The 12947-nt window shown below is 40.8% G+C and overlaps 1 protein-coding gene across 1 annotated transcript in view; it reads left to right on the top strand.

Annotated features, from left to right (window-relative positions):
* Nucleotides 1-12947, top strand: part of MEGF10 (multiple EGF like domains 10) — a 138921-nt gene that overhangs the window by 66553 nt on the left and 59421 nt on the right. Inside the window, exons 5-7 of the mRNA XM_017860991.1 lie at nt 5924-6170; nt 8075-8195; nt 12289-12425. Of these exons, the coding sequence (XP_017716480.1) occupies nt 5924-6170; nt 8075-8195; nt 12289-12425 (505 nt within the window). The remainder of the gene's footprint in view (nt 1-5923; nt 6171-8074; nt 8196-12288; nt 12426-12947) is intronic.

The following is a 12947-nucleotide window of genomic DNA, read 5'->3' as shown; positions in this document are numbered from 1 at the left end:
TTTTTTTTTTTTTTTTTTTATTTTTTTTGAGACAGAGTCCTACTCTGTCATCCAGGTTGGAGTTCAGTAGAGCAATCATGACTCGTTGCAGCCTCAACCTCCTGGGCTCAAGTGATCCTGCCACCTTAGCCTCCTGAGTAGCTGAAACTACCAGTGCAAGCCACCACGCTGGGCTAATTTTGTATGTTTTGTAGATGTGGGGTCTTGCTGTGTTTCCCAGGCTGGTCTCTAACTCCTGACCTCAAATGATCTTCCTGTCTCAGCTTCACAAGTGCTGGGATCATAGGCATGAGCCACTCTGTCTGGCCTTTTTAAAATCTACTTTTTATAATTATGATATCATAAGTATTGTTCCAGTTGATAAAATTATCTTCTATAAAATCATTTGATTAATGGATAGTATTCCATTGTATGACTGTACCAAATTTTTTTCACCAGTTGCCTATTCCTGGAAAACTAGGTTGTTTTCAATTTATTGTTATAATCAGTGCTAGGATAAATAATCCTTACAGCTTTGGAGAGAGTGAAATATAGTGGTTTAGAACACAGACTCTGGAGGCAGGAGGTCTGTGCTTCACCCCTTGCTACCTGTGTAACTTTGAGCAAGTCACCTGGATCTCAATTTCTTTATCTACATAATAGGGACAACAATAGCACCTATTTCATAGGGTCACTATGAGAGTTAATCTATCATGAGTGCTTGGAACAGTGTCTGTGGGCATGCTAAGTTATTATTAATGAGTTAGTTATTTATCTTTTAGGAATGGTTATTGTCTTTATGTGTATCTACACACACACACACACACACACACACTTACACACATATGCATACTTATTTCTTTGGGAAAAACTCCCAAATGAAGAATTTATGGTAAAGGGGCTTTATTAGACTTTGCCAGACTACTTTCTAATAAGGATGTGGTAATTTACTGTCCTGTAGTACTACATAAGAGTGGTGGTTTCCAGCTGGCTGCAGCAGCTTATTCCTGTAATCCCAGCACTTTGGGATGCCAGAGTGCCCAGATAGCTTGAGCTCAGGAGTTCAAGACCAGGCTGGGCAACATGATGAAATCTCATCTCTACCAAAAATACAAAGAAGTAGCCGATCGTGGTGGTGGGCGTCTGTAGTCCCAGCTACTCAGGTGAGAGGGTCATTTGAGCCCAGGGGAGGTTAAGGCTGCAGTGAGCCAAGATTGCACCACTGCACTCCAGCCTGGGTGATAGAGTGAGACCCTGTCTTAAAAAAAAAAATGTGGATTTGCACTCACGGGGGAGGTTACCGTTATCACTGTAAGTATCAGTCTCAACATCATTATTATTGTGACCCAGGGTGCACAGATTTTCACCTCTGAAATCAGAATGCATCTAATCATCATTGTCAAACAGATAACTACATGGCTGTGCAAAACCTTCTGTTGACTCTGCTGAAATGAAGAAAGGGTGTCATTGCATCCTAACGTCTATGAAATTCAGTTTCATTTGGAAATTACAGAACTAGGCCAGCAAATATAAAGATTATGAACTAGTTGCTGGGCACAGTGGCTCACACCTGTAATCCTAGAACTTTGGGAGGCCAAGGATGGTGGATCTCTTGAGGCCTTGAGTTCAAGATCAGCCTGGGAAACATAGTGAGACCCCATCTCTACAAAAGTGAAATAAAGAAAATTATCATCTGAATGCAAAGTGAATGACATGGAAAGTAGATAATACTATTTTCAGAGAGTATCTTGGATCGGTTCTCAAAGGGGTGCCTAAGGACAGAGTTTCCTGAGCTGCATTTGGAAGGCTGGGGAGTACTGAGGGAGCGAGAGGACAGGTCTACTATCTCTCCATAGTTATTCCTACTTCTTTTTGTTGTGTACAGAGCTGTGAAAATGTTAATGGCCATAGTACGATAGCAGAGAGAATCAAGTTAGTGTCCATAGTCTTTTGGCTGTTGCATGTATCATTCCCTGCAGCCCCTGCACCCCTCACACCCAGACTTCCTCCTTAACAGTCCTCTACCCTGTACCTAAACGTGGCACACCCTGCCTTTTGGTCTCAGTTTAGGCAACAGTTTAGCTGGGAAGCCTTTTCTGATACACCAACACTGGTTGGTTAAGTATCAACTCTTTATGTTTTCCATTGTACCTCATCCATCCCCTGACCTTATTACTTATTATTCAGTATTGTGTTGCCTCAGACTTGATGTCTGTCATTAAATGGTAAGCTGCTAGAAGCCTGTGCTCTTTATTTTCCTTTGAATTCCAGTCTAGCACCATGTCTGACGCATGGCAGGTACTTAAAAAATATCATTTAAATGAACTTCAGTACCCAGCCCATGAATGTAACCTGGGCTTACTGGGGTATTGAAAGTTATAGCCATAAGGGTTCCAATGTGAGTCTATTGTTTTGAGAAGATCCAGTTCTCTACTAGTTTTTACTTAAGGATTGGAGCTTCAATTATATATAATCCAAGTAGTACTAAACCAGCAGTTTAAACTTCCAACTTATTATGAGAGCTTATTAGAGCAAGCTGTCTGTGCCTGTCTGAGACTCTCATTAAGCCATTCCATGAAATATCTGCATGAATCTGGGCATCTTGCACCTGAGAGCCCGTTTCCGGCGGTTAGTACAGTAAGAACTGAAACCAGAGGCTGAAAATGAGTCGGCACTTGCTCATAGCATTTAGGTCACTTTCAATTTAATCTGAAATAAAATTTTGTTCCTTTACCTCTTTTTAAAAAATAGAATACTCAAGCTATTTTCATGTTAACTATGTATTTTATAAGTTGTTAGTGGGAATAGCCAACCAGTCACTTTCTCTTGTGGAGCGAAAGAAACTCTTGCCCTGTGAGATTAGAGTGAGGTGTTGAGGAAAAGATGTCAGATGGTTTGAGTTCACACTCTCTCCAAGCTGTCTCTCCAAACATGGTACTTCAATTCAGAATAACTGGTCAAATTCTGCACTAAACATAAGGAATGAATTCTGCCTCCAGTCTAGACAAAGTCAGTTTACCCTTGTAGTTATCAGGGATGAAAGCTGGCTTATGTGCTGTAGCCTGTATAACTCACTGGGATACATTTAAAAATGGATACGTTGAAATGGTTAAATATGACAAATGAAGAAAGGAAAGGAAGTCACAGTAATGTCTGAATTCAACCCAGGTTTCTGTGTCCTACTTGTTCTAATTCCTATTTGTCTGTAAAGATCTGTATGTGAGTATTTTTCCTGAATAGACCATGTTAATGAACAGTATTCATATTGTAAGGTCCATGTATTAGTGGCAGTTTAGGAAAATACAGCCCAAAGCGGGGAAGTTATCACTTGAATACATGTCACTGTGCTTGGATATAGCCAGGAAATTAACCATGTCAACATGATAATATTTCTTGAAGAGCCTGAAGCCCATTTTTCTATGCTGATAGTTATCAATTTCTGCTATAAACTCATTTCTATCATAAGACATCTTCAAAGTTTTTTGTTGTTGTTGTTCTTTTTCTGTTCTAATCCTAAGAAAACAGAGCTGGTGTCTGCCTGACTGTTCCACTGGGAGATAAGTTGTTGAATGAGGTGTAGAACACGGTTGTGAAGAAAAGGAGAAATCAGTCCTGTCCCCTCAGTTCCTGTACTTCTCCCTACCACTCTCTTGTTTTATAAAACATGTTCTGTAAAGCATGTGTGCTTGGGGCCACCAAGACCATGGTGTCACATGGGGGAAAACTCTGTAATAACCCACCATGATTTTTTAAAGTGCTTTTGACATGATCTTGCTGTTTGTATCAAGGTAATTTTATTAGGTAAAATTTCTTTTTTGTCAGTCAACTAATTCTCCACTGAACATAAGGAGTTGACAGATATTTAATTCAATATCTGAGGCTCCTAGAAGTTAAGAGGGACATGGAAACTTTGGAGAGCGTTCAGTAAAAGGATAAATGAAACCAAATAAACTTTTTGAAACTAAGTAAAAGTATTAGAGTTGTAGTATTTAGAGAAGAGCAGGCCAAGCTGCATTCACGTTTGTGAATAGGGTCATTTTTAATATAGAGGACAGTGGTGAACTGGTTTACTATACTGTGAAAAAGTCAGGAGAAGAAAAGGATTCAATGATAAGATAATGGATTTGGCTCATGTGGAATGATTTTTCTTACTCTTGAGGATTGATGAATCAAGTAACAAGTTACAAAGGCATGTGTAATTTATTTTGGAGGCCCTTCAAAACAGGACAGAGTCTTCCCTACCTGGGGTAGCTGAGAGGATCAAAAGGAACGTACCATGCAATTTTCTTAAAGATTTTTTTTTCTTTTAAGATCCTACATTAAAAGAATTACAATGGAAAAAAGACTCATTGTCCATATCCATAGGCAATAAAAGAAATAACTCATATGAATAACAATTAGGCTTCAGTCTCATTTTGGAACTACCACCTAATCTTATTTTGTGAAAGAAGATTGTGAGTTCTTAGGTAATTGCTTTCTTGATCTGCTTTAGGTTCCATAATTCTCTCTCATTGTTTTTAATTGTATTAAAGTGTGTTTATTAAAGTACTAATGAGACCAAAGTCATACTGATTAAAAACAGAATTATTCATTTAAACCTTTTGATATTATGAAATCAAAGGTAGATTCTAATATTGGAAGACAGATTCAGTACTTCTGATGAGTTGTTTGCTGTGTACCTAGAGTTTTTTTCTTTTGAACAATTTATTCCAGGTCTGTTGAAGTTACAAAATTTTTACGAAATGAAACTTTTTTTTTTTTTTTTTAATCATAAAAGCAGTTTATTCTAAGAGCTCTAGGCAGGGTGCTTCTTCTTCAAGTGATTTTTATAGCATCTAATAAATAAATATGCTGCTGGCTCGGCAATACATATTAAGAGTACACATTTTGTTTATCATCACCGTCTCTAATTTTTTAGAATGTTTGGAATTGAAGTTTTTTTCCTTCCCTGCTCCCCTTTTCTACTCACTGACTTTTGTATTGAAGCCTCTCTTTCTTTGCTTTGGAACTGCACTTTAAATATATCTCTCAAATGCTATTTTCTTCCTTTGTCTTTTACCCGGTTTTGTTTCTCTATTATCTTTTTATTTAATGTGCATTCTTCAGCTTCAGGCTTGTCTTATTTTTTTAAATATGTCAATGTATTTAAGCATATTTGTCCATTTTTTTCTGCCCATTATTATTATTATTATTATTATTTTGGTTGGTAATTCTGATTACCTTCCAATTTGTTTTGACTGATATCTTAAAAGCAAATCAGTAGTTTCCTTCTTAGAGGACTCGGGACTCTGGCCCAGACCTGTAGCAGGGTCAGTCTACTCCCCAGTACCTCTGCCTCTGGGTCCCCTGTCCCTTTTCATGGTCACTGCCTGTGATGGTGATCTGGACTGTTGCCATTTTTCCTGCTCCATCTCTCTGCCTCTCATCGTCAACTCCTTCCACACACCTAGGAGGAGGCAAATCTGTGCTCTCCCTTCTTGCTTAAAATCTTTCACTACCAATCCCTTGTTCACAAGATGCAATCCAAACCCCTTCATATGCAAAAAGAGTCCCTGCATGAGCTGATCATTCCCATCTGCCTAGCCAGCCTGCTCTCCTTGCAGACCCCCTGAGCTCTTCCCCTAGCCCATTTCTCCAGCCACATCAGACCCCACACTCTGGATTCAGAACACAGTCTGAGTAAACGCGTGGGGACTTTTTATTTTTTATTGACATGATTGTCAATGAAGTGATAGTTAAACAATGGAGTGATAGGAGGTGGCCCAGTTGGTGCTGAGCACCAGTTTGTGAAGTATTGCCATGGGTTGGAGCCAGGACCCTGATGTCCAGCTAATGAATGGCGATGAGAGGGCACCAAGCCATTCTCCCCAAGAGGAGAAGAAATCTGGTTCTCCCTTACCCACACCCATGCTCTGATATCCATTGTTTCTCTCCCCAACCTCAGCCTGTGATGGTGATCACTGGGGTCCCCACTGCACCAGCCGGTGCCAGTGCAAAAATGGGGCTCTGTGCAACCCCATCACTGGGGCTTGCCACTGTGCTGCGGGCTTCCGGGGCTGGCGCTGTGAGGACCGCTGTGAGCAGGGCACCTATGGTAACGACTGTCATCAGAGATGCCAGTGCCAGAATGGAGCCACCTGCGACCACGTCACGGGGGAATGCCGCTGCCCACCAGGATACACCGGAGCCTTGTAAGTCACATGCTGCCCAGCAGCAGAGCGGAGCCCACCCACCCTCTCCATTCGTGCTGCTGCTGCCATCATATTTCTTGTGCTTCAGTTTGCATTGCTGCCTGAAGAGTTACTGATGGGTCTAGGCTGCAGGCACAGATACAGAGGTCAGCTGTGATGGCCACTAGGTGCTGCTGCTGCTGGCTCTTGGACATCAGAGCCCAGCCTGAATCTAAGGGCCAGCTTCCATGCTTTCCTTTTAGCAAGGCAAAGAAAAAGAGGGTCAGTAAGGATGTTGTGTTGAATGGCACTATTTGGGGGTTGTTGGGGCATATTTGGGGTTCTGTTTGGATCTCCCGAGATTACGTTCATTTATACTGCTGGGTGTTAATGGTCCGTGTCTTTTTGCTCTTTGTGGCAATTAAATAGCTGGGGAAAGCTGGGTGGGTTCAGTGCATTAGAAGAGAAAAGGAGGAAGGTGTTAAAAATAGTCCATAATAAAAGATTAACTCTTAGGGATACATACGTTATTTAATGCCCATGGATACATACTGCTTTGTGAATGTAAAGATATGTGTATTACATCTATGTAGATTATGTGCACACACAGTTTAATTCTTTCTGAGGAACATTCAAGCAACTACTTAACCTCCACTGTGTTTATTTTGTGGAAAGGGCATGCTTCAGTTCACTTCTATTCACCAACAGAATTAAGAGGCAGGAGTTGCTAAAAAAAAAGTAAGAGATAGAAAAATCCTGTTCTCTTACTGAGAAAATTACATTTATAAATCACAGAACTAAAACTTGAAAAAACAAAATATGGCTGATTAGGTAAACACTTCCTGCCAACAGTGTTAAATGTCTGTAGAGTGGAGCTAAAGAAAAAAATGCATTACCCTAGAAAGTCCTGATTTTCAGAATTGAAGATTATCTCAAACTGTTTAATTGTTAATATTGCTTTTATGGGTTTTCATTAAGGCCACAATTGAATTGGGCTCTGGGAAACCTGGAGCGAATTCCCAGGAGAGCAGGAAAGACAAAGGCTTAGAGAAGAAGGGCCATGCGACACGTGGGTGGGTGAGAGAAGGGAAACTTGTCAGTCAGGAGGAGAGAACGCCAAAAATGGATGATGAGAAGGAGTTCATGTCCTTTGCAGGGACATGGATGAAACGGGAAGCCATCATTCTCAGCAAACTTAACACAGGAACAGAAAACCAAACACTGCGTGTTCTCACTCATAAATGGGAGTTGAACAATGAAAACACATGGACACAGGGAGGGGAACATCACACATCGGAGTCTGTCTAGGGGTGGGGGAAAAGGGGAGGGAGAGCATTAGGACAAATACCTAATGCATGTGGGGCTTAAACCCTAAATGATAGGTTGATAGATGCAGCAAACCGCCATGGCACATGTACACCTGCATAACAAACCTGCACATTCTGCACATGTATCCCGGAACTTAAAGTACAATTTTAAAAATGAAAAAAATGAACGATGAATATGTGCACAAAGGGTGTGATGTGCAACATCTCAATTTTCTTTGGGAATAGAACAAACACATAAACAAAGGTAGACTTAAATTGGAGCACAAGCGCTTTATAAGAGTTACATGAAAAGTTCCTGTCACCAATGAGTGTTTGGCCAGTTTTCTTCCTCAGTGTTCTCAGACAGGACAGCTTCTCTTCCAACCGAAATGGCTTTATTAGAAAGTACCCCAAAACAAAGGGAAGGACTGGGTGACTCCTCAAAGACACTTCCAGGCAATATGATTAATGTTCTTGATGTCAATGAATTAAATGAAGCAATTATTGAACACAGAAAGCTTGTCTATTTTGGGGATCCTGGGTGCTATTGTGCCTGTGAACCTGAGGATCATGTGTCTGGGAAATAACAGTGTCCTTTGTCACATGTTAATCCCTCAGCTGTGAGGATCTTTGTCCTCCTGGTAAACATGGTCCACAGTGTGAGCAGAGATGCCCTTGTCAAAATGGAGGAGTGTGTCATCACGTCACTGGAGAATGCTCTTGCCCTTCTGGCTGGATGGTAAGCTTCCTTTCCACCTCCTCTGCCTCCACCCCAAAGTCACCCATTCCAGGATACTCAGTGAATACACATGCAGGAGATTTTAGCACAAAAGAAAGTTACCATGATGGTTGAAGATTTCAACACTGGACAGACTCAAGCCATTTTAAAGCCGAAGCTCTTCAGTTCTGAGGAGACAGAAGAAGGTGATTTAGTCCTAGACTTGAAGTGCATCAAAGGTTGTCATGTAAAGGGTAGTGGCCATCTGTCCTGCATTTCCCTTAAGGATAAAAAAAAGAGAGACAAATATCTAGTCTCACATGACAGTCAGTGCTGATAAACACTAGATTTATTTAATAATTATTTTCATAATTTTGTTCCAGGAGTTGTTGTTGTTCTTTGGGAATATTATTCTCAACAGTATAAGTGTCACGTGAAAAAAAAATCGTATAAATCTGGAGATACATTGAGGTAAACCACATTTACCAAGTATTGCAGGACTTCTCAGAGCCTTGAGTGTGATAATCCAAGAAGAAGCTATTCAACATATTTTCCAAACTTTGACCAGGATACCCTTTCTTCATGTAGCAATTTCACATGCTTAGAGTTACGTAGAATACACAGTGACAATTAGCTTCAAATTAGACATCTGAAATCAGGAAATAGAATAATATTGATGTCATCTCTCTGAGTTTGTTTGTGCCTATGTCTGCTTGAAGGCAGATGAGTGAGCAACCAATACCTGTTTCCTTCATTAGCAAACTATTTAACAGAGCAATTGACTTTTTTTTTAATCACCTTCTATTTCCACGAGCAGTGCTGAAGCTGTTCTTTCAGAGGTTACAAGGGACTGAATTGCCAAGACTCTTCTGTTCTCATTCAGCTTCACTTCTCCAAAGCTTTTCATTCTGTTGATCACCAACCTCCCTTCCTTAATTCCTTTGCCTTCTATTTTTCTAATCATCCCCTCTCTTACCTTTCATACTAAAGATCTCTTTTCTAATCCCCTTCTTCTACATACTACTTCATTACAGGATTTTGTAGGTTTAAGTTTTGTCCTTCTCTTTTCTCACCATAAATCCACTCTGGCAATCTCATCCAGACCCATAGCTTTAAGAAGCACTTGATGGTTTTCCTAGATGTTGATCTTACCTGCCTTGAGCTTAGATTTATATTTGTCACCCCAACCTTGATAACCTATAGACACAAAGCCACCATCTGTTTGGGCAATGTCCAAGCTAGAGTCTCCACAGCCAGACCTGGGAGGAGAATTGGTCTGGTATTGCCCTTTCTTGTGGCTGTGGAACAAAGAAGAACTGGAGTTCATTTTTCAGTGAGGGTCTTGGGAAGTAAGAGAGAGTTTAAGATGTCAAGGCCACTGGGGCAAGTATACAATAAAAATCAGATCTGAGAGGTCAGAAATGATGAGTAGCCCAGACAAAGTTCATTTTAGAGGCAAAGCGTGGAGAAACAGCATGAGGCAACGGAGTTTGAGAGAGAGGAGAACTTTAATTGAATGCCTGAGGATGAGGACGAGGTGAAAGAGAAGCTGTTTAAGGAGTACTGAGCAGGTTTGAGTAGGCCTGGCAGAGTCGATGTTAATACATTTAATAAATTCAAACTTGTATACCCAAGCCTTTTGTAAGGCTACTCCTCCTCTACCTTTTTTGTCTTGGTTAAAACTAACACTTCTCTCTTAGTTGTCTGAGGTAAAGATGCTGGGTTATTTTTGACTCCTTCTATTCTTTCATTTCCTATCAGCCTTTTGCCAGCGTTGGTCTTCTGCGATGAAAGTATTTTGCTGGAGCAGCAGAGTGTTGAGAATCCCATGCTCTCTGGATAAGGAGCTGTGGGCCTTTTACTCCTAGGACTTCTGTGTAGATATTGTCTGTGGCGTTGCCTTGCCTTGATGCTGAGGCTCTTCTCAGTTGGGGTGGTCAGGATGTGGGTAAATGGTAACCGCAGGCTTGGGTTATGAGTCCCAGTATGTGGACAGATGGACCCCTCTCTAGCGGCCCAACGGAGCCTCCCCTCACCTCTTTCTCTGTGTCCTGGGCCTCTTACCTTACTTCTGCTTCAAAAATCCTTCAGCTTGTTTTTTTCTCCTGTGTAGCTGAGCTTTCAACTTATACTTCTCCTTTACAACATGTTATTTGTGCTGTCATCCTATGTGCTTTTCAAAGTTGAATATATATTCCTATTACACACACATACCTTCGTATTTCAACTAAGAGAAATCATGTCCTCTTTAAAACTGCTTGTGAATGCTAATCCTTATGCACGAAAATATTTCAGTGCATTTCTGAAGCTTGTGTGGGACCACTATGGGTAGTTAAGTCAGGCTCTGAGAGAGTGAGAATTTTCACCCCTGCTTACCACAGACCGACCTTCAGTACATTATTCCTGCAGTCATGCTTTTACCTCACACTAAGTATACCATGTCAGACTGGAGTGGAGGGACTAGAGTGATTTTTACATCTGTCCTCTTCCCCATATTGTGAGCTAATTGAGGATTGTTACCTTATCTTTGATTCTCAGTGAGAATCTTTGATTCTACATCCCAGCGCTCAACGCCTGGCACGTAGACAATTCTCAGTTAAGTGCTGATTCGAATCATTTCTCAAAGGCCTTTCCCATTCCAAGAGTCTGTGGAAGAAATTTCCCGTTTGTAGATAGCTAGAAACCACCAGAGGAGACTTAATTAGCACACCAACTGCCTTTGTGGGTAGCCAGGAGTTAGAGGAAATGTATTTGCTTATGCTGTCCAGAATAAACATTTAGGAAACCATCTGGTGTTCACTTGCTTCCAATTTCAGAGTGCCCACAGTCTGCCTTTTTTTAGAGAGAGGGAGGACAGAGCAACAGCTTCCAATAGTTAAAACATTAGAAAATCCCTGTTATATGGGATATGTTGTTTGTCTAATTATAAGTCCAATAAATAGATGAGAAGCTGTGAGCCCAAGTGTTACAGCCAAGTGAAGAAGAAAACAGAGTATTTCATTGAGTTAATGGTACAGTATCTTATTCTTTTTTTTTTTTTTTTTTTTTTTTTTAGACGGAGTCTCGCTCTGTCGCCCAAGCTGGAGTGCAGTGGCCAGATCTCAGCTCACTGCAAGCTCCGCCTGCCGGGTTTACGCCATTCTCCTTCCTCAGCCTCCCGAGTAGCTGGGACTACAGGCGCCCGCCACCTCGCCCGGCTAGCTTTTTGTATTTTTTAGTAGAGATGGGGTTTCACCGTGTTAGCCAGGATGGTCTCGATCTCCTGACCTCGTGATCCACCCGTCTCGGCCTCCCAAAGTGCTGGGATTACAGGCTTGAGCCACCGCGCCTGGCCCCAGTATCTTATTCTTATCGAGGCAGGATTGGAGTAAATATAATGACTGTGCTTGACAAGATGGACAGCCTCTAGGGTGAGGAGAAATATCCAAGTTACTCTCTTGGTTTTTCTCTCCAGGAAATAAGTTTCCTATTGATCTTGGCTCAGCAATGCTTGTTGAATCTGCTGAAAATAAAATGTTTTTTTTCTGAAATAAATGTCTAGGTTCATTCCTGTAGAAGTCTTTCTTTGGCAATGTGATTGTTAATTCAGGTACATAACATTTCAATCTTGTGTTATGCTACATTTTAAGAAATAACGTCAATGATAAAATGTGTATTTTCTCTAGAACATATGGTAAAGCATTTGGATATTCCGTGTGCGGCAGATGTTGCCATTTATGTAACGGATGCTCAATAAGTATTGTTGACTTATTGTGCATGTAAGACACAAGGAAAAACATCAGGAGGATTTATACATTCCTTAGGTTGCCATAATAGTTTGATGTAACTTTGTCTTAAACTTCAGTTTTTAATATGGATTTTGCTTAATATTACTATTCAGCCATCTTTGAATGTATCTTGAGATTTGGGCTTACTGAGTAATTAAGTCAATTTAATGTTTCTAACATTTTAAAGATGATGAACAGTTTATGTGCTCTAAAATTCCCCAATCTAATTTTCTTGCAGCCCTGTTCCCTTATCCCTCCTTTCTATTTCCTCTCTTTTCTTCTTCATCCATCAGTCGTCTTTCCCTGGCTGGAGGCCCATCTAATTTTCCAAGTCTCTTTGAATGCAGGGCACAGTATGTGGTCAGCCTTGCCCCGAGGGTCGCTTTGGAAAGAACTGTTCCCAAGAATGCCAGTGCCATAATGGAGGGACGTGTGATGCTGCCACAGGCCAATGTCATTGCAGTCCAGGATACACAGGGGAACGGTAAGGATGTCCTTGTATTTCTCTGACTGTTCATAATGATGTGAAAGGAAAGTTTGTAGAGTCTAGGCAGCATCTTCAATAACATGTGTCCATGACTCTTCCATAATAGAAACTGAATTATAAATAGCAATGGTAAATTGAAAATAACAGAAAAAGCACTAAAAAAAAAAAAAAAAAAAAAAAAAGACCATGAAATATCAGCTATTCAGAACCCGTGATGAAAATGTCATTCTAGAGAGTTGAGTGTTTAGGACTGCCACTTACACTGTAAGTGCTTGGGGATAGATTTATTTTTAAATGGGATGTGTACTTAGGTACCTTTCAAAAGTATGAAGTGACTTTCTTATGATTCAGTGTTCTGTTGAGAATGTCAATCATTCGATTGTGTGGTGGTGACAGAGTCAGATCTGCTGGGACTTACAGGGCCCTCTGGTCCCACATGAAACAGGAAAAACTGGCTGTGCTCGTGCGGGTCTTCCTGCCCCTGTTCATCATCCTCTGTGTTAAATGGTAAACTGTTAT

Source organism: Rhinopithecus bieti, unplaced genomic scaffold, assembly GCF_001698545.2.
Source record: "Rhinopithecus bieti isolate Rb0 unplaced genomic scaffold, ASM169854v2 scaffold_58409, whole genome shotgun sequence".
NCBI lineage: Eukaryota > Metazoa > Chordata > Mammalia > Primates > Cercopithecidae > Rhinopithecus > Rhinopithecus bieti.
The sequence above is the reverse complement of the archived record's forward strand: the minus strand, read 5'-3'. Positions and strand labels throughout refer to the sequence as shown.